Here is a 21,828-nt window from a genome sequence, read left to right as displayed (position 1 = left end):
GTGGTCCTCATGCCTCAACCTCCCGAGTGCTGGGATTACAAGTGTGCGCCACCAGGCCCCATCTGCAGTTTTGACTGATGTAACCTAAAAGCCAACTTTTAGCCTATTTAAAAGAGCTGTACTAAGAGCATCTCCAGCAATTATGAACAAAGACTTTCCATGGTCATCAGCCATTTCAAGAGTGAGCCCAATGCAGTGGACCCTGGAAATCCTAAGTATCCTAGTGGTCACCTCTCAGAATTTTGGACGTTATTCAGCTAGTGAGAATGGTAACCTTGGTCAGACTCTGTGCCTTGCATTTCTAATTTATCACTAGATGGCTTGGGGCCTTCACTGTGATGACACCCTTCCAGTCTCTGTGATGACAGCAGAAATGATGCAGCTGAGTCCTCTGTCTCTATTTGCAAATATTCTGGCAAATGGAGTTATCCCTTTGGAGGCTGTTGGAGGTTGAGACTGCTTCCTAAATTTAGTAATTATAGCATACACACTCCACATCACCCCTTTCCTGGTCCTCTACTGGATTAACACCTTCGTAAGCCTTCTGTGGCACCTGAGCCTGCCAGTACAGTAGCCAGTGGCGGTGCTACTCTGGCCTCCTCCTGGTCAAGCCTAATACCAGTTTATGTTTATCCTGTGAGTCAGCTGACATGTCATCCTTGTCACTTTGAAGTAATCCTAGCTCTGTTTAAGCAGCACTCTTCTCTGTGGCTCCAGAAGAGAGGCTACAGCGTTCACTAGGTTTCTACCTTGAAGGATTAGATCTCAGGCAACTGTACTGAATTTTACATTTTTATCATAAATTTGAGTGAGTTGAAGAGCCAGTGTTCCGGACATTGGCCCCATCTGGCAAAGGACTGTGGAAACAGGTCTACAGAACAAGTGGCCAGGCAGCAAGGCTGACAATCCTCAGCAGAAAAGAGCGGAACAGCATGTAGGATACACACAATACTTTGCAAGGACAAAAAAAGAGGAAACCAGATTTCAGGTTTCAGAAGATTTTTAAAAGATGGGCTAGAGGGGGTCATCTGTGAACAAAACCCAAGCAAGAGAGGATGAACTTAGGCAGGGCTGCTTAGAATCTGCAAGGAAGGATACACTTTGGAGAAATGTTCTAAGGATGAGCAGCCTGGATTTGGGGACAGAGTGGGCACAGCGGGGAAGAAGCACTGGTCCAACTAACAGTGAGGAAAAGGAAAGGGAAGTAGACAAGGGCAATAGAGGGGCTTGCCTTGCGGGAGGGAAGTCTGAATTCACTGGGACAGAAAGAAGCAACTCCCTGGAGGAATGTGACTCAAGGGCCCATCCACTTCTTTACTCCTAGAGCCTTGGGGACAGGTCAGGCCGCCCTCCCCCTAACAGGTGCTTGTCCCCTGTTAGTTCAGCCCAATAACTCATGCTGCAGACTAAAAAAGCCATTCGTATTGCCAGATTCTTCTAGCTAAATGTGTACCATGTGTCCCACTAACCTTTACAACAGCGAGGAAATGTCTTGTAATTAACCAGAATATAAAGGATGAATGGAGCAGCCTGGCAGTCTCCTGTAGTCATTATCATTCGGAGGAGATGAATGTACCTAGTAAGATTTCCATCAGACAGTTACAGCCTGCACGCTTCTCTTGGGAGTCCTGACTTTGTTCACCTACAGGGAGAAAGTGTGTAGTATATGTGTGTGACTTGCATTTTGTGTGTGACTGTAGTTGTGTGTGAGTGTGTGTGTGACTATGTACTTGTGAGGTTGCTAATAGACATGAATGTGGATGTATGCATGCAGATGTGTACACATATATGCAGTGGATGTGCATCTGAGGGAGACCAGAACAATGAGACTAACCTCAAGCACTATTTTCTCCTCACAGCATTGCTGGTTACCAAATCCTCTTTGTAGAGAGTCCAGGGCTTCAGTGTAATATCACTGGTACAAGGCTAGCGGGCACTTCACAAATGACTGAGAGGACAAACAGCATGAATAAATATACCCTGGGAATTCTCTAGGTTCTTGCTATTTTGCCCATCTGCTGGCTTTGACCTTTCTTAGTGGTTGGGCCTAGTAGTGGTGCACTCTGGAGATCTAGAGGAGGTCCTTCCCTGTCCTCTGATCTTGCACACTCAGTCCACCCTGGTCTGCAGAACCAGCTCATCAGCAACCGTATTTAGTGGGTGGTTTCCCTTGGTGCTCCATGATACATGATGGTTCATCCACATTAAAAAACAAAAACAAAACAAAACAGTTTGCTGTATACAATTCATGGTGTGTCTGCTTTCTTGGGATCTCTCAGAATGTGAGGCCCTGGCATCTGGAGGCAGCGGTTTGATGCCACTGTCCCTGGTGATGTGGATCTTGCCTAGATCTACTCTCTGGGCCCACTATCAGTTTCCACGTAGTATGGGCCAGCTATGGGCTCCACCTTCCTGAGCCTGAACCTGGGTCAGCTGGCCTGGATGTATATCTTTTAGAAATTGTGTTATTCATATGAGGAACCCTGGTCCAGAGAGAAGTGGGCCCTGATGCTTGCAGGCTAAAATGAGAACAAGTACTATATCTGTGGATTACAGTGTTTATCAGGACTATGTGGTATCCAAAGGTATCATGGGTGATGCAAACTCTGAGACACACCTGGAAGGAGCAGTCACAAAGTTTATATGTAAATTAAGCCCCCTCTAGTTGTATTTCAGGGTCTTTTTCTGCAGGTTCTCATCACCATGACAAACTCCACCCTATTGTAGGTACCAGGAGATCAAAGAGGAAGAATAGAAGTTGTTTCTAGTGTGGCAATATCACCAATTACTAAAAGCCACCCAGTGACAGGAACCACAGAGCCTATGGGTTAGACAGTTCTTCCCAGGGACAAGCGGGGAGGATGGACCCAGAAATCAGAAGGATTCCTTCCAAGGCCCTGAGAGGGGAGAAGGGCAGGAGGCTTTTCCTCTGTGCAATTTTGAGGGGAAGAGAAGAGCAGCTCCCCCTTAGCAGCTCTTCTCATATCTGCCTGCATCTCAAAGTCCCCCATCAGCAGAATGCCAATGACTAGAACATCCACAGTGTTCTAGTCCCATCCTTGTCCTCCTCCATCTAGCAGATATTAGAACCAGCAGCAAGGAGACCATGAAGACCCTGACTCCACCACTATTCCTTGGCCAGATGCTGAGCCATCTCTGCGGACTAACCTCAAACATGCTGCACTGGATTATAGGGACTCCCACCTTATCCCTGTCTCAGTGGAACATCAGTGACAAGAGCGCAAAATGTTCTCACAGTACTAGGGCCACTACTTTTCCTAGGGATGATTAAATCAGTGGGTTTTTTTTTCCCCTGTTGCACCATATTAGCCAGGTTTGAATAATGCATGTTTCTCTACTAATGCCCTCTTTTTGATAATGGGACCGCAGTAGTGTTCATTGGAAATTTTCCTGCTGGATACACACAGAGAGTAATGCACATTTATAAAAGAGGGTGAATGTGTGTCAGAAGGCTGAGTCTGTGGAGGTAACTGAATTTTATCAGGCATTCTGCTGAGACTGTGACTTGCAGAGGGGACCCTTGGTGAGCCTTTTGTTTGGCCACAGTGAGGGGCCCTGGGAGACCCCCACGCACATCTGACTGCCGTGGGATTTGCTCTGAGGATTGGCATGTGTCATAAATCCAACCTGAGTTTTAGAGGTCTAAGCTAGATAGGGAGCAGGGGCAGGTTTGGGGAACATTGCTGGTGCCTCTGGAGTTTCTTTGAGGCAAGGTCACAGATAAGATGCTGGGGCTCTACTCAAAACCAGTAAATAAACCACTTTGAACCCCAATTTTATTTTCTATCAGGGAAGTGTATAAGTACAGTCAAGGTTGCTGAAAGTTTAAGGACCAAATGAGATGATTCGTGAGGGCCCATTACATACATACACTGTGCGCTACTCCAGGCACTGAGGGTACAGCAATAAATACAAATCTTTATTTTCATGGAACTTACTTTGCATTAAGAAGGGACAAAAATATCCCTTGTAAATGACAGAGTATGTCGGAAAGTCAGTAAGGTGAAGTAGCAAGGGGACAGGATAGCTGGGGTTGGAGCTGTTTTAAGAGTGGAGGCCTCTGTGAAGAAGTGAGTTTAGCACAATTTCTTTAAGAGGAAAAAGCCAGTGAATCATACAGATAGTTGGAGAGAAGCATTCTAGGGAACTGCTAGGCTTAAGCAATATGCCTGGCATATTGTAGGAACATCAGGGAGACCCAAGAGGCTGGAAAAGAGTGACTGAGATCAAGGAAAGGGCCAAAGAGGTCATGGGGAGAGCAGATTGGTCCTTGTGGGCCATTTGAAAGACTTTGACTTTTACTCTAGGAGAGAAGGGTTGCCGCTGAAGTTTCAAGCAGAGAAGTAGTACGGTCTGATTTATGTTTTAGCACATCCATCTGGCTCTTGTGCTGAGAACAGATTACACTGGGGCAAGGGTGGAAGATGGGCAACCATGGCAACAAGGGGAGAGGTGTAGGAGACTTGGACCACTGTGATGGACGTGGAGGTTGAAAGAAGTGGTTGCATCTGGAATATATTTGGAAGGATTTGCTAACAGATCATATGTGGGTGTGACAGAGAGGAGCCATAGAAGCAGATTTAAGTAAAGAACTTGTAAAGCACCCAGGACCTAGCACATCAGATGTGCCTGGTCACAGTTGTCACTACTGCTGGGGATCAGTCTTAACAGGGCTGAGTCAGCAGACGGGGGCCAGTTGGAAGAAGGCACAGGGGTTCTGGGATTGGATTAAATCCTTGGAGGCCAAAAGAATGCCTCAGGAAGCAGGGAAGCCAGATTCAAGGAGGTTGATAGGTACACAGGAATGCCTGACCTTAGGAATTTTGTTCCTAAGTTCTGACCTGTTACCTTTTGTGTGCTGATTGCCAAAGTCCAGATGAGCTGTGGACTGGACTGGGTGGCAGGTTCTAATCCATATTCAGTCCATTAGGTACCCATCTGAGCCAGGCTGAGTTCTTCAGTGACCTCCAGGACTCAGCTTCCTCTGTCCACAATGGATTGGCTGATGGAAGATAGGCCTGGCTGGGCCGATTGGGTGTGCCCCCTTAGTCTCTCATTCTTCTGAGCCAGCTATATGTTCTCACAGTGATGGCAGAGCTGCAGGAGAACATACCTAATATGCTCTTCTAGCCTTTGGACAGGTCAAGGTCTTAAAACTTCCTATGGGTAAGCCCAAAGTCAAGGAGTGGGGAAATATACTCCACTTCTATAATGGGAGGAACTACAAAAATCATATCACAAAGCATATAAGGATAGAGGGAGGGGTGAAAATTTGGGGTTATACTCTAATCCTGTCAGGGCTGGCTCAGAAATTGGGCAGGGCAGACTGTAGAGAAGCAGAAGTGCAGGGGTGGAGTGAGGCTGTGTGTTAGCCGGCTTTCCATTATTGTAACAAATACCTGAGATTAGGGGCTGGGGATTTAGCTCAGTGGCAAAGCGCCTGCCTGGCAAGCGCAAGGTCATGAGTTTGGTTCCCGGTACCGGAGAAAAAAAAAAACAAAAAAAACAAAAACCAAATACCTGAGATTAATCAACTTAAAAAGAAAAAAAGATTTATTTTGGCTCAGTTTTGGCAATTTCAGTAGGTGATCAATGGCTCCCACGTTTCAGCCAGTGCATTCTGGCTGGAGCCTGTGGCCAAAGAAGCTACCCATCTTATGGTGCCTAGGAAGCAAAAGGGAAAGGAAGAGAAAAGACGGGGCCCCAATATCCCTTTCAAGGGCATAGCCCCAGTGACCTAACTTCCTTCCACCAGGCCCCACTTACATAAGGTTCCACCACTTCTCAATAGTACCACAGGCTGGGGGCCAAGTCTTCTGCGCAGAGACCTTTGAGGGGCATTCCTGATCCACATCGTGGTAGGCTGCAAGCCTTCAGGAGAAGTTTGTTGGGGCGCAGAAGTCTTAGACACCTGTGAGAGGCTGCTGGAGAAGTCTCAGAGGGCACTAGGTGGGAAAATACCTTTCCTGCCTCTGCTAAAAGGAAGCCTTCACAGCAGCTCTTTCTCCGTGTCTGGGGCCCTGCTGCCCTTGAGTGGTACTCTTGGTATATCCCCACACAGGGAGCTCCTAGCTTGGACCTCCCAAAGAATGTCCCAAACCAGGAGAGGGGATCATTCTAGAGGGATCCTCATCTCTGATCACATAAATCAACTCAAACTGTCTTTCCTCTTCCCTCCTCTCTAGTCAAGAAGCAAATTGAGCTGAAGTCTCGAGGCGTGAAGCTGATGCCCAGCAAAGACAACAGCCAGAAGACATCTGTGTGTAAGTGTCCGCCTGCCTGCCCGCTGGGCTTCACGCTGTGGTCAGACCCGCCGGTGCTATGACAGCGGGGAAGCCAGATGATGCCGGATGACTTCCCTTCACTCCTGCTTCCCTCCACCCCAGGCTGTGTGCACGGACACACTGCCCTGTGGCCACCGAGCAGCCCTGGGCCTGTCCTTTGCCGTCTCCTCCTCCCATTGTCCTCCTTTTCCCTCTTCCTTCCTCACTTCCCATTCGAACTGCAGTCCAGGGAGCCATTACTGCTACATTTCTCTCTTTATTTTTCCTTTTGAATCACTTCCACCTGCTAAGATGGTCCCTTTTCTGGCTCCTTTTCTAGGAGTCAATAACCCTGGGCTGGGATGTAGTGGGTGCTATGGCAGGGACCCAATTCCAGCTCCCAAGGCTGGATTGGGAAGGGAAGGAAGGGACATGCTGAGTAATCTCCTCCAAGGGTCCTGGACCTGGCTGGGCAGAGAGAGGACTAGAGGAGGTGGAGGCCCTGACTCCTGGGATGAGAGGGAGGTGCTGGGTCTTTCTGCTTGGGCGTGGGGAAGAGTTCATCTCGAGAACATGTTTCTGTTACTATTGTTTGGGACGTTAAAAGAGGTCTGGTGCCGAGGAATGATCTGGAATGTCACACCAGGAAACACCTGATAAGAGCCTGGGCTCAGGCGAGCATACAGGAGGTGTAGGTGGGGTAAATTCTGGGAAGAATTTACCGCGGAAGTCTGGACTTAAGAGCAGATGGGATTTTTGAGAAGCCCAGCATTTTGTTTCTGGAAGCAAGTGCAGGGAGCCTGCCTAGTCCCTGGTGACTGGCCTTCTGGTTTCCTTCCTTCTCTGTCCCTCTCCTGCTTCTCTTGTCCTCTTCCTCCCTCCCTCTCTCCACCCTTCTTCCTCTCCACCCTCCTCTTTCTATACCAGCCCGATTCCCCACCCTCCCCCGTCACCCTCCATCCATCTCACCTCCGTGCATTCACTCTTCTTCAGCTGCTAGAAGTACTTCATGAGGAGTGGTGGAGAGTGGCCATCAGGTCCCCAAGCTGTGCTGGTGGCTGTGGCCAGGAGAAAGGTTGGGGCGGAGGCAGCTGGGGCCTGGTCCAGATGCTCTGTTCATTCAAGTCCTCTGAATGGGGTCAGTACCACTGACTGTTGGGTATGGCTGGAGACTAGCTTCCCTGGTGGCCCTCACCTGAAGATCCTAGATGGGAGGAGGCATCTGGGAGATCCTGTTTCTGTACATGACTAGAGATTCAGGGGAAGCAGCAAGGACTAGGAGCCCAGGACTCTGCTGAGAAGGCTTGGGCCGTGGCCCCAGCCCTCAAATTTTTTCTGTCTATAGCCACAGAGACCAGATGAACTGAGATAAGTGCGGTTTTAATTCAGAATTCAGCTGAAGCCTCAGACAAGCTTAGGGGAATGGCCCTCATTTGAGAGACCAAGTATTTATCCTGGCTGTGTCTTCAGGTAGCCATGTTACCCATTTCCAGAATGTCTTCATTTCCAGAATGCGGATTCAAAACCCTACTCTTCCTTCCCCCCAAGGGTGCTAAGAAGGGCCTTCCTGACCAAGGATTGAGGAGTTCTGTGAATCAGCTGAGAAACTGCAGGAGATGGGGACACACTTTTCTGGAGAGAGGGTCTGTGGTTTTCATTAACTACTCGGAGATGCCCAAACTCCCTCAGAAAAATGAAAAGTCTAAGGAAATAATGCAAACACTCTTCTAAAAAAACATGAATCTCTTTCTACCAACAAGAGGGTATTAATCTCCATTCTAAGACTCCCCTCAAGAACGATAGGTGTCACTCACACTGCTCAGAGGCTGGGAGCCAAACATCTCCGAGTGTCTACCCTGAGTGCTCTGCCCCCACAGCCAGCTGACTGAGTTTAAGAGGGGAAGGAGACTCAGGATCCCCTTTGCCACAGTCCACAAGTCCCATGGGCCCCTGACCAGTGCTGCTGGTCACCCACCTGTCCGAGTCTCCCTTTGGAAAAGTGCTGCCTTTTTCTTGCCATAGGGGCCCATATAGGCTGGATATGCATTACTTTTGTTATTATCCCTCTGGAGCCAACAGAAAATAAATGTCATAAAGAGTAGTGGCTATTTTTAAACAGGTAGTGAAGGCTGAAAATAAACATGTGAAAGGCAGAAATGCTTCTTAATTCCATAGTTAAGACAGTGAACTGTTCACTGAGATTGAAGTTTGCTTGTTTCTTTGGGAGCCTCGAAGGCCTTTATGGGACTCTCATTACCTGTCCAGTCCTTCTGGAAGAGGGTGCTGGCTGGGTGTGGGCTGCATCATGGCTGTGTTTGTAACTTCCTGGGTGGGGCCAGGACCTGGTGAGGAGCTGGTTGACTAGATGGGAACACTGGATCCGCTCTGGGTGTCAGGGCTGTGGTTCACTGGGTGGGCATTGTCATGGTTCTTCCTCTCCCACCAGCCTTCCACTCACTCTATCTGCTTTCTGGGCTGTGCTGATACAGAAAGAGAGAGCAAGAGAAAGTGGTGCTGTGTTCTCCACGTGCTGCAAGGGGGCTGTGTGGGTCCTATCTGATGGTTGTCAGGGTCTGTGGGATGGGTGTGGTCCGTGGGCAGGTTGGGGACGCAGGACCTAAAGAGGATGCGTGCTTAGCTGGGAAGTCCCCCCCCCCCGCCACCCAGTCCATCACTGAGGCTATGAGATGGGCCTACCAACACATAAGCCAATCAAGACAGCTCAGGATGGTCACCTCGCTGCTCAGGACAAGCTTCCTTTCTGGAGAGAAGGCCCATGGCTCCTACTTCCCGACCACAGGAGCCACTGTTATCTTTTTCCATTTCCTTCACAATATCAAGGTTCTCCAGAAGCAGGAGCTTCCTCTGCATTGGGGATGCCACTGTCCTCTTACTATCCAGCCTGAAGTTTTCTGGGGTGGTGGGGATGGTGGCTTTGTTAAGCTGAGGATGTGAATTCTTTTTAGGTGGAGGCTTGCAAGGAAGGTGGTGGGGCAGGGGACGAGCATCGGTGGGAGTGACAGGCTTTCACCTGCCACTGTGTAGTATTGGAGAAAGAGGGATGACGCAGGAGGCCTTGTGCTTGTTGCCACACGACACAGAGGCTACCTGGCATCTGGCTTGCTCTTGCGAAGTGTCCAAACCCTCAGGTTCCCTTCGCCGGCATAACCTGAGTTACAGGGATACCTTGACAGGGTCTGCACCAGCCTCCACCCGTAGGAATGAGATTCAGCCTCAACAAGTCTGAAATGCAACTCCCTACCTACGTCCATCCGCCATCACATCCTCAGAGGGCCTCAGGCTCAGGAAAGCCTGTACCTCCCCTCCTGTCCTAGTCCTCCATGAGCTCTGGAGAGTCCTTCTTTGCCATATCCATTCTCAGTGTCTCCTGTCTACCCCTACAGCTAGGTTCTTGACCTTAACGCACTTCCTAACTGGACTCACAAGAATCAGCCTAGCCCTGAGCAGTCCAGTCTCCCTGGCCCTTCTGCTCCTCAGAACACCTCACTGGCTCCCCACAGTACTGAGGATCAGATCAGTTCTCTGAAATCTCACCTCCCACTTTGTTTGTCACTTTTTACCTTTTCCTACCCTGGCCATCCTCTGAGCAACTCTCCGTTTTTTTCACCTCGTGCCTTACGCCTGTCTGCCTTGTCACACTGTCGTCATGTGTCCAACTCCTACCTCTTCAGAAGGTCCATGGTAAACGCTGCTTTCTCTCAGTGACATGAGACTGGCCCTCACTCTGAGCATCCCTTTATCACCTCCGCATTAATATTCTGTAGTTCATTTCCATGTTTCATATCTTTAGTGGAAGCTCCTCAAGAATAGTATTCATATCTGACTACCCTTGGCACTCCCATGGTATCCAAGAAAATAAAAACAGTCTTATATACAGTAGGTGCTCAATGAATGTTTGTGGGGTGTCCATGCATGGAAATGAGTAAGTGAGTGAATGGGTGATTGAGTGCTTCGCACATTATGGGACATTGGGTGGGTGGGGATGGAGTTGGGAAGCTCAGAGGCTGTTGCTCCAGAATACCTCTAACCCTTCATCCAGAGGTTGCAGCTGGGATCATGGGATTGGTGAATCCTTGGATGGAACGTCTGGACCACAGCTTCACAAATCCAGGGACCCAGAGAAGTGAGATTCTTGCCTCAGCAGTATAAGCATCCAAGAACAATGGCCAGGCAGGGACCAGAGGCTTGCCTGCCCTCTGTACCATGTGTTGTCCGTCGCCCCTAGACCAAACTTGTGCTCTAGCCCAGACAACTGTGTATATAATTTTTGTAAATAGAACTCTGGTGTAGGCTGGTGTCAGAGCATCACACAACCTGCTAGAACCACCGCAGGTCCCATCTCTGCTCAGTGCCCTTGGCCAGTGGCCTCGGGCAGGGTAGAGGTGCTCTGGTCACTGCTTACCCTACTCCGCCTTGAGAAGTATCTGATGGGGAGAAATATCCATATTTGAATGGAAGTCCCTGCTTTGAACTTCAAACCACAGCTTTCTCTTACATTCTCTACTGTTTCTGATCATGCATCCACCTTTTATTTAACTTTCTTTGAGTCATTTATCCATTTGGGGCTGAGGTTGGGGGGCTCATCTCATCTAGAGTCTCCACCTCAGATCTGAAGTGCAGGATGGGGAGGTCACCGGGGTGTGTGGACAGTCCACCTCTGGCCACTGGTGCGGGATGAGGGATGTGGGTGGCTGTTGTTGGAGAGGGCCTGTCTGGGAGCCCATACGCTCTTGATGAATTTCACTTGGATTTTTCTTACAAAGGAATTTGTCAAAAGCAGCTCCCCACCTTGCACAGCCAGGAAAGCCCAGTCCAATAGACCCTAGCCATCCCCACAGATCCCCTGAAGCAAGGCTTCATTCTGTCTCTGCCTCCACCCCCTGCCCTGAGACATTGCCCCAGTCCATATCTTCCCGTGACTATCCATCTATGTATATGCTGTTTTTTTCCCTTGTAGTAACTCAGGTTGGTGTGTCCCAAGGACATAATATGTGTCCAGACCCTGGCATACCTGAAAGGGGCAAAAGACTAGGCTCGGATTTCAGGTAAGATCTCCTTGGGAACTTTTTTATTACTAGGAGGGTGGGGTGTCTGGGCTGGGAGGAAGGCAAAGGCTATCTGGCCTTCTTGGAGGTGGAGTGATGAGAATGATATAATGCAAGAGCAGACATGTGCTGGCAAGATGCCTTTGACATTCTCTCTGGGCCTAGTCCTTAGGACAGTGCCCATGCCTTATGGGGGTGGGAGAGATACATAAACTGCCAGCATTACCCAGAAAACCTATATAACTGCAGTACAAAGGGTTGCCATCCTTGGTAATGACATACCAGCAGGAAACTCATATTGGCAATTTTTCAGGAGGTTCAGGGTCCCAAGATGATGCATTTTGCAAGTTTCAAACTATCAAGGCATCTTCTCACAGTCCTCCATTTTCATTACAGTTTGTGGGTATCATCCACCCACTCTTAGCTGCCCTAATTGATACTTATCTCAGAGGATCACAGTTTTGCTCACAAAGTCACCTTTTAATTCAATCCTAAACCCATTAAATGGTCCAAAAACAAGATGAAGAGCAGATGTTCCTTCCAATGGAGATTTTAAGCTATAAACAGTGGAGCAGAGATTAAGCAGTAGAAGGAGAAATAACCTTCCACTTAGGAAGAACCAGGAAGGACTTCAGACAGGAGCGCCAAGACCCAGGGACCAAGCTTACAGACATACCTTGTCTCCTAGGTTAGGATCCAGCGTCCAGTTCACCTGCAATGAGGGCTATGATCTGCAAGGGTCCAAGCGGATCACCTGTATGAAAGTGAGCGACATGTTTGCGGCCTGGAGCGACCATAGGCCTGTCTGCCGAGGTGAGGACACTGTGGGGAGTAGAGGCTTTGCAGAAAGCTGGGCTGGGTCAGGAGAATGAATGTCAGCTCCCAGCACCTGAGGCCCAAGCTCTCATACAGACCAGGTCATTTTGCTCTCTTGCTGCTCCCAGGGCTTCGGGTCCTGCATTTATTTATTAATTAACACTTTTGTTTGGCACCCTGTCTGTATCAAGCCTATACTAGGGCCAGGACATACACAAGTGAGGGCAATAGACCTGCATGGACTTTATAGTCTGATGGGGCAGGCACATATGAAGCAGGTTGCTTGCTCATTGCAGAAAGATATCATAGTCAAGGAAGACACCTTGAATACCTCTATTATAACACACATATGTCCAAACCTTCTATCCCATTGTCCTTGTTTCTTGCCCCATATGCTGTAATTAACATATCTGTCAATTCTATAGCAATGATTTTAGCTGTACTGAAGTGGCCATATCAACATTCTCAATGGGCTGCTTATAACACCATACTTGGTATCTTGTTCTCAGGACCTTGCCACTCACATTTTAACTATCACATGGACCAAGGATAAGCTGGCCTAGTCTCTACACCTCCCACTCCCACCCCTACCAAGTAATCTTATAAGGTTAGACGTGTATGTGTACCTTCACTGGGACAGGGCAGTTGCTCCTTTTGCAGTAGAGAAGCCCCAGATCTTAATGTCCAGGGTTGCCCTGAGCACTAGGCAGCTAAATACCATTAAAAGACAACCAGGACTCTTCTGAGGGCCATTTTGGGAGACAAGGATTGCTGCCTACTATAAACTTACACTCTGTATCCTTCCAGTATGAGAAGAAGATTCTTCCCTTTCTCTGGACACACGAAAGGGAAATTCATTCTTTCTCTTCAATACACCAATATGTAATCTGGAAGAGGGTCATAAAAATATTTTTGAAATAAGTCTTAGATTTGTCCATCCTTCCTCAACTTCAAGGTAGCTACAATCAATGATTTATAATATACTTTGCATTTCCACTGATTTTAGCTGTATTATTTCGAGGATTCTACATAGCTACTATTTTTCTAAAGTCAAACAAACAAAAGAATTCTTAATGTAACTCTAAGCAATTGAGCACATCTCCTATTTTCCCTGGGCCTATTTTCTTATGTTCAAATAGTACCTACTCTGTGCTGTTTTGTGTTTAATGTGACAGTCAGGTGAAGTTGGGGATGTGGAAACACTTTATGAACTGACAGGTGCTATAGAAGAAAAAGAAATACTCTTATGCTAGGATATGACTTCTACCAGGACAAGGACTTCTGTTTTCATCACCACTCACAAGGTCTGGAACACAATAGGTGCTTAATAACAAGTTGAATGAATGATGGAATGAATGCAAAATTGACTAGCACACCAATCTAATTGCAGGGAGCCAAGGCACCAGCAGTGCAGAGAAGCATCGAATTATCTGGTCTGAGGTCTGAGGGGCCCTTGGCCAGCCAGTCATTTTGAAACTCCTTTTGAGAAGCTAGTGGTGGGATCTGATCTCTCACCAGTGCCTTTTTCTCTTAATAATGGTGATTGTTTACATGAATATACCCAGTGCAGAGAAGGGATAGTGTTTCAGAAGGAAGCTCGAAGTTGAATTACATGCTCTTCTTCTCCTACACACATATGTGCCCAATTCGAGCTATCTCTGTTGATGTTGATCCACCAAACTGGATTCTATGCTACACTTTTGCTAAGCACTGGGCTAAGCTTTCTCACATCTGTTATCTGCTTCCATCCTCTGCCACTGTGAAAGTGTGGAATCACAGCTCAAACCCAACCGTCATCACTTTCAGTTAGGTGTCCTCGGCCACTTTCTGCAGCCCTTTGAATTTCTTACCGCTAAATGTTCGTGACACTAGAACGTGACTTCATGGCATCACTTAGAGAGCCAGATGAAAGTGAGCAGTTAAAAGTGGTGCCAGTGTGAGGTGTAAGCACATATGTTTTGTTTCACTTGATGCACACCATTAGTACATAGCTTCCTAAAGGCCTAGAGCAGATATCAGCCTCTAATGGCCATAGGTCTTTTCCAAAGCCACCATCTTGTCCAATCCTATAGGAGCTACATGATTTGAGTGTCACAGAGACTTTGATCTAGATCACAACTCTGCCACCTGTTAGCTGTCTGGCCTTGGACTGGTTCTTTCATCGTTTTTTGTCACTGTGCCCTTGTTTGTGAATGTAGAAAATGAAACCTCCCCTTCCTAGCAATCATGAATTTAAAGAAAAGAATGCCATAGAAGGTGGCCAGCACCACCTGTGATGGAGTGTGAGGTCTCAGCACAGGCTGGCCCCCCGCCTCCCTCTCCATCTGCTGTTCCTCTTCCATGGGCCATTGTGAGATGATACAGACAGCCAAAGCACTGGGGCTTAGACCCAGATGATTTTTCCTGGGCTTTCCAAAGGCTAGAGGAAGAGGGTGGTATGGTTTCAAAGGTCTCTTTATTTGTAGCAGTCCTGAAGATTTTTCTTTTAAAATCTTTTGATTCTAGTTAATTGGAATTGCTATTCTAATTGTGGTTTGTAGGAGAGCTTAGGCATACCCCACTTTGAGATTTCAAAAGGGACAAAAGTCTTTCAATTACAAGAAGCTCCACTCAAAAGAAGGTTACCAAAAGATCACATTCTAAAGAGCATGGACCACCGTACATAGTGGTACTGTTTTCTATCTAATGCATTTAAAATATGATTTGGCTTTAAGTATTCATTTTTCCGCAAAATTAATTCTACTAAAACACAGGGCCTGGCAAATAATAGGTTCTCAATAAATGTTTAAGGACTACCTGAATAAATCAGTGATTGAAATGAATGAATAATATGGAACTGTGCCTTCATCTTGGAATTGGAAATTAGGTATTCATAGAGCTTTCTTTTTTCCCTCCCACCCGAGGAAATAAAACCTCTAATTCGACTCCTAGAAATCTTGCTCATGCAAAGGAGAAGGAGGGCAATGCGAAATACTGGTAAAGTAATTCTATGCAGCCCCACATTAAAGTGGGATGCTATAGTACGGGTTTTCACATAGACCCAATACTTAGAAATAAGTGTTTGCAGAAGGCTGAGAACTAGAACAGACCCAAGTGGAGCTTCGCTAGTCAGAGTAAGAGCAGATTTGGAGTGTCCTCTCCCCCACCATGCTCAGCAGCCCCCAGACCCTGGCAACCCTGGGGCTCTGGGTACCAATGTTTGTAAAAAGACTGAATTAGCGATCGAGAGACCTAGTTTCTTCCTGGCACAAGTTGGTGGTGATGAAGATAGGGACTGCGTATCAGCTCCAGATGAATTACTTACAGATGCACAAAGTAAACCATTCATAGAAAACCATGTATTACTTTTTCTTTGTGACTAAATCTTTATGTGCGCTTGTGTGCATATATGTTTAGAATAGAACCCTTTTTGTGGCTAGATTACCAGACTTGGGACTCAAAGACCTAAGTTTAAGCTCAGACTTTACAAACCACATAGCACAGGGAAAATCATTTAAATGCTCTGAATCTTTTCCGTGGGTGAAACGTTGGAAATATGACATAAACCAGACTAAATTAAATGCTATGATAATTAAACATGCCTGTTTCCTGGCTTGGTGGCCTTTATTCAGATCTGCTTCCTACCCCTTAAGCACTGTTGTGGTCAAGAATGCTATTTCCCTCTCTCTCCACATCTCTGCTCTCTCTCTGTACTCTTTTTTTCTCTGCTTCTCTTCTCTCCTCTCTCCTTTTCTGTCTACTCAGGTAGAGACTGCATACTGACTACAGTAAATACAAGCCCATTGTTCTGATTCTAAGAATGTCCCTGAGTCTCTTACGTCTATGTGCTAATGATAAAACTCCCATTTATTAATCTATTTATACTTGTCTGAAGCATTGCATTAAGCATTTTTCATAATTTCTTTATGAGTCAAGTGGCAATAAACATATTTCATGTTCAGCTGAAGCTTAGAGTGGTCAGCCAGCTTACCCAAGGGCACAAAGCCAATCAGTTGAGCTGAGTTTTGAATGCTGACTCCAAAGACTCTAGGCTACTTCCCCTGGAAAACTGCACTTCGACATCTTTCTGAGCCAGTGTACTGGATGGAACCGTACAGAACAATGCCTCTTTCTCTACTCCCCTTTTGGTCACTTTTTATTTTAATATAATTTAAAATTTATAGAAAAGTTGCGATTAATGTACAAAGAACCCCCGTACACCCATCACCTAGATTTAAATAACTACTTTTAAGAAGTTAATGGAGAAAAAAGAAGCCGAGGGCATTCTGAGAAGTAGGAAAATCCAAGAGGCAGCTGTTTCACAAAAGAGAGGAGGGTCCAAGGGGTCAGATCTCCAGAGAGGTCAAGTGTAATGACGAACACAGGTAACCAGTGGGGTTAAGTGGCTCTGCCACGCGTGAGGTGTTTGAGGTTTTCTCTATGGGGATTGGCAAGGTAGACAGGGAAGAAGACTGATTTGGGTTGAAGCTTCAGTTGTGGTAAACCATGAATCTGTGGATACCATGGGAGCCCCAGGATGTGAACGGACAACTGAGTCATAGAGAAATCAAAGGTAGGCACTGCACCAGGCAGATATGAAAATGCAGGGCAAGTGAAGGTCCTGCTGAGTTGTCCTAAGGTCCACACCATGCAGCAAAAGAAGAGTCGGAGAGGATTGAGAGACAGGAATACATGTGGGGACCACAGGGCAATTTGGCCCGGGATGGATGACAACAAGTGACTCAAGACCAGAGTCAGTCTGCTGGGAGCATAGGCACTGGGGGAGGAATGGATGGTTCAATTTATTTTCTGAGAGTTAAGACTGTTCTGGTTCCAGGACAGCATGGCCCTGGATGTGGCTGCAGGCAAAAATTGATCTTGGGATGGAGAAAGCAGGGATCTCATGAGACGGGGCTGGCCTCTAAAAGAAGGGGTCACCCCTCTTAGAACAAGAAAAAAAGATGAGCAGATCAGCAGGCAGAGTTGCACAGCTGAGGAAGACAGAGGAGGTGCCTGCTAAATGGTTTCTGTTTCCTCTAAGAAGCCTGCGGCAAGGTCATCAGCTGGGAATAAGGGGAGGACCGGGAAGAGCGAGGCTCCGAGGGGCACAGAGAAGGCACAGAAGAGTATGAGCAGAATGAAAGAGTGAGCTGACAGAGCCAAGTGTTGGGGTTTCTGGATTTTTCTGAGATGAGTAATCATGAATTTATAGTGACATCAGTCTTCCTTCTTATGTAATTTTTTTTCCAGCAAAGCACAGTTGTGTGGAGGCAGGTATAGGAGAGTGGAGGTGGAGGGTTTTATCCATAACCAGTGTGTTCCAGAAGCTATTTAGAGGAAAAGGAAGCAGGGGACTTGGAATAGTTTGTAAAATGATGCTAATGGTGGACAGTGGGGTCTAAGCTGGGAAAGGACAGAGGGAAGGATAGGAGGGAGCTTGTGAACTGAAAGAAAATATTGGTGCCAATGTAGTGGAGGTCTCAGTCGGTCAAAGATGAGCTCTGGGGGCTCAGAAAAATATTTCTGGAGAGAAATACCAGCAGGGGAAGATCTCAGGGGCAAAATCTCCACTGTAAAGAACTGCAGAGGAAGCAGTGGCCTGGAGAAGGGGAGAGATTTCTGTGGAGGCAGGAATTGGAGTAGGAGGCTCTGAAAGATGTTATGCACAGGGTATTCAGGAGGTAGGTAGTAGGAGAAGCAAGGGAAGGCAGTTTGGAAGAGAGCAGAAATAAGATTTGGAGAGAAGCTAGGAGACCAGAGGGACTCCGTGCCTCTTGCACTTGGAGTAGGTCCCCCCTTTTTTGGTGCTAAGCTGTTTTAATGCCAGAACTGGCTACGGGTCCAGGCAATGTCCCCTTATGCTCCCGTGAGATAGTATCCCCTGTTAGATGGTACAGTAATGTCCAGAGGATGAGGGGGAAGGGCTGCAGAGCCCAGCCATGGAAGGTCTCAGAGAAATCTTTCCTGAGGTATATCCAGAAGACCCTCTGATGAACATACAGATAGGTTCTTTCATTTATTCTAATACTGTGCACCCACGATTTTTCCAGCCCATCTGGGTCACAGCAAGGAGCTTGCCATCTGTTGTAGGGATCTTGGGAGCGACTGCTCAGGTAGAAATCTGTCTGTCTGTGTTCAGAACCCCTGACCTTGCCCAGACAGCAAAGAAAAAAGCTAATGCTTCATTTAGATCCTTTTTTAAGGTGCTCCATGCTAACTATCTGCAGATTGTAATATTTTAATTAAACTCCTCCAAGCCCTTAAAGTGGTAAATGCCTTTTTGACCTGTTCTCTCTAATTACCTTCAGCATGTTTTAACAGACTGCAAATACCATCTAATTCTTGGAAACAAGTGCAGGATAAATTGAAACTGGAGCTGAAGGCTTTTAACAGCAAAATCCGCCTTTCCAGAAGAGGTGAAAGATGGTGTTGGTAGAGATTTGTAAGGATTTGCTACAGGGGTAGGGTTCTGAATCTGTGAGTCCTTTTTGTACAGGAAGGATAGGGTCATGGTTTTGGTTTTGATTACCTTACTCTAATTTGTTTAGTAATGTCAATCTCTGGTGTGGTTAGAAGAAAATGCCTATGTGAAGAAATAAGTAAAGGTAGAAAGAAGCTTCTCAGCTTTGAGCAAAATCTTGAGCATAGAGAGGGTTATAAACATGGCACTGAGTTCGGTAGTCCTGAGTCCCCTTTGTGGAACCATGTCCCTGGGCCTGGGATGAGCCTTCACATCTGTCCTCCTGTTTGTGTCATCCTAAGCTACGTCAGTGAAGTGATAGCACTACTACCCCTTTTCACAGATGAAGACGTAGAACCAGAGAGGTTTTCTAATTCACCCAGGCTTAAACAGCCCACAAATGGATTTTGATCCAGGTGGCTAAGTTGATAAGCCCCAGAGCCTGACCTCTTTCTTCAACCACGCCATGCTGCCCCAGGGCCCGTTGTATCAAGTGTAGTCTGTATCTAAGGGTGACTTGGGGTAGAATTAATGCTGAAAGGAATGAGGGAATTAAAACTCTGTTCATTATTTGAGTCATTGTGTGAGCTCAGGGTGGGGGAGAAACAGACCCTCTGCGCACAGGCAGCGGTGAGCCACTGGAAGAGGATCGGCTCCCAGAAGGGATGAGTACCAGAAGGGAGGGAGCAAACCTCCCTTTGCAATCAGCCCTCCGGCACCCTGGCCTCTGCTTGATTGGAACTGTCCTCATTCCTGTTTCCCACACTGGCTGTGGCCCTTCCGAGAGGGGGGCGTGTCAGACATTTTTCTCTCCCCACATTCTGGCTGCCCTGTCATAGGCACTTAATAAATGTTGGAATGAATGAGCATAGGAATGAGTGCACGAAACAAGAGATTCATTATGTCCGGGAGCTACAGAACCTGCTTCCCAGAGTCTCCTAGTGCGGGTTTCCTAGGGAAGGTTTATCATGGCCCTGTCCCCACATGGAGAGCAGCTCCAGGATATTTGGGCTCATCAGCAGAAACCAGATTTGACAGCACTTTCATTTTATATACTTAGGCCTGTTGAGTTTGCTCACTCTTTCTTTACTATTAGGCACTTTGCCTACAATTAGGATAAATTGCCATGTGGGCAGCGACAGAGTAGGCTCATGGAGCCCTTTATTAAAATAGCTGCTCGCTAACATTGAAGAATGAAGTGGCTAGGACTCAAGCACACATTTTTAAAGAAAGCAAATACCTAGATACAATGTAGTACCTTAACTGTGATCAATCACTACTTAATCTAATTAGTTTAGAAGCTATTTTAAAGAGCTTAATTAGATTAAGCCGTGATTGATAACACTTTATATCTACTTGAGTAGAGCACTTCTTCTAATTCACCTTGAATCTGTATGCTTCCAGTCAAAAGCCTGTTTCAGGCACGAGCTGAGTGTGAGGAAGGGCTTGGGAAGTGCTAGATTGGCACTGAGACCACTGGTACCTGCTACTGAGTGAGTTGGGGGCCTTGGCAACTCCCTTGGGCACAGGCATTCTGAGGCCTGATGGGGTGGCCTTGACAAGGGCATCCTGAGATTCTGCTTTGAGAGGCTGGTGAGGTTGTAGAGGGAGGGACTGAGGACTAGCAGAATCTTGGATGAGGGCCGACTCCTAGGTAAGCAAATTTGGGTCCAGAGCAGCATTCAGCTGCTTTGGTGACCTGGAGTGCAAATAAGGAAACACAGGCAGGTGAGCAGAGCCAGGTGAGCTGCTTACCGGTCCATAAGTGCCTTCAGCCCACCTAGCCTCAGGTGGTACTAGCATGGTACTTAGGTGGACATGCATGGTACTAGCCTATACCTTCTTTGTGAAGATGTGCTGCTTAATCTCAGGGGACTCAGGGGTTTCTTAACCTGCCTTGGAAAGTTACCAGTGCCTCTAAGCAGGACAGGCCATGTAGTACCTGTTCCTGGCCCTTGAGACTTTCCATAGTCTGCTGAGAACTGTGGGGTAACAGTGCAGGAAACAGGTTATTTCTAGGGTGAAACCATACACATTCAATCTCTTTGGGGCTAGGAGTGGGAGGCGGGAAGAAGTGGATCTTCTACTAAAAGGCCTGTCTTTCATCTCCCCTCTGCAGCTCGAATGTGTGATGCCCACCTTCGCGGCCCCTCGGGCATCATCACCTCCCCCAATTTCCCCATTCAATATGACAACAATGCACACTGTGTGTGGATCATCACAGCACTCAACCCCTCAAAGGTAAGGCTCTGGGAGTGGGAGTCCTGCAGGTGGGTCCAGGTTGAGACAGCTGGTCTACCAGGGATTTGAAACTCCAAAGCTTATAGTGGTAGCTTCTCTGCAGATAGTACTTTTACATTGTTTTTATTAAGTACTGAGTAAATAAACAGCATATTCATGAAATACAAGTAAGATATAAATAACACCAATACAACAAATACCTTTGTAGCCATTTCCCATCTTAAGTATAAGAAGAAATTCTAGTTTCCTTAAAGAGACCTGGTCATCACCAAATCTCATTCCACTCCCTACATCCTCAGAGAAAGCTGTTATCACAACTGTGTGTTTATTATTCATTTGCCTTTCCTTAGACTTAGCACTTAAGTATATTCTCCTAAAATGCATTGTTTAGTATGCCAGCATTTGAGCTTCATTTAAATGTAATTATGTTCTGTGCACTGTATTCTTAATCAACTCCATTCAAAATTTGTGATATATATATATATATATATATAATATGTATGTTTATTTTGTGTTTAGTTTTTTCTGTACCTTTTATTTTGTCTTATAAATTTACAGCTGTCTTGACCAAATCCACAACAACCTTTTTGCATCTTTCTTTTAATTACATCAAAGCTATAAATCAATTGGAGAAAAACTGATATATTTTGATACTGAGCCATCCAGTCCATGAGTGATACACCTCTCTAATTACTTAGGGCTTCTTTAATGGCTTTCAATGAACTTGTATAATTTTTCCATTAGATATCTTATAAATTCTTAATATATGTATTTACTCAAATATCATATATTTGCTGTTGCTTTTATAAATCATATTTTTAAGTTGCGTTTTCTGCCTGCTTCTTGCTGGTATTTAGAAATGCAATTAACTTTTGCATTGTGATTTTTATATATAGCAACTATCTTGTAATAATTGTATCTGTGAGTATTTGGGTTCTCTACATGGGCAGTGATCATCTGCAAAGAAGGATGGCTCTGTTTC

The 21,828-nt window shown here is 46.4% G+C and overlaps 1 protein-coding gene across 5 annotated transcripts in view; it reads left to right on the top strand.

Moving 5' to 3' along the window:
* Positions 1-21,828, top strand: part of Csmd2 (CUB and Sushi multiple domains 2) — a 579,269-nt gene that overhangs the window by 287,278 nt on the left and 270,163 nt on the right. For 4 of the 5 annotated variants that reach the window (XM_005395117.2, XM_013519719.1, XM_005395116.2 and 1 more), the window contains exons 7-10: positions 6,207-6,284; positions 11,263-11,350; positions 12,039-12,163; positions 20,725-20,846. In XM_005395117.2, the coding sequence (XP_005395174.1) occupies positions 6,207-6,284; positions 11,263-11,350; positions 12,039-12,163; positions 20,725-20,846 (413 nt within the window). The remainder of the gene's footprint in view (positions 1-6,206; positions 6,285-11,262; positions 11,351-12,038; positions 12,164-20,724; positions 20,847-21,828) is intronic. The other variant, XM_013519720.1, reaches the window with a different exon arrangement.

This window comes from Chinchilla lanigera, unplaced genomic scaffold (genome assembly GCF_000276665.1).
Source record: "Chinchilla lanigera isolate Chin_1 unplaced genomic scaffold, ChiLan1.0 scaffold00051, whole genome shotgun sequence".
Taxonomy (NCBI): Eukaryota; Metazoa; Chordata; class Mammalia; order Rodentia; family Chinchillidae; genus Chinchilla; species Chinchilla lanigera.
This window is presented reverse-complemented; position numbering and strand designations above follow the sequence as displayed.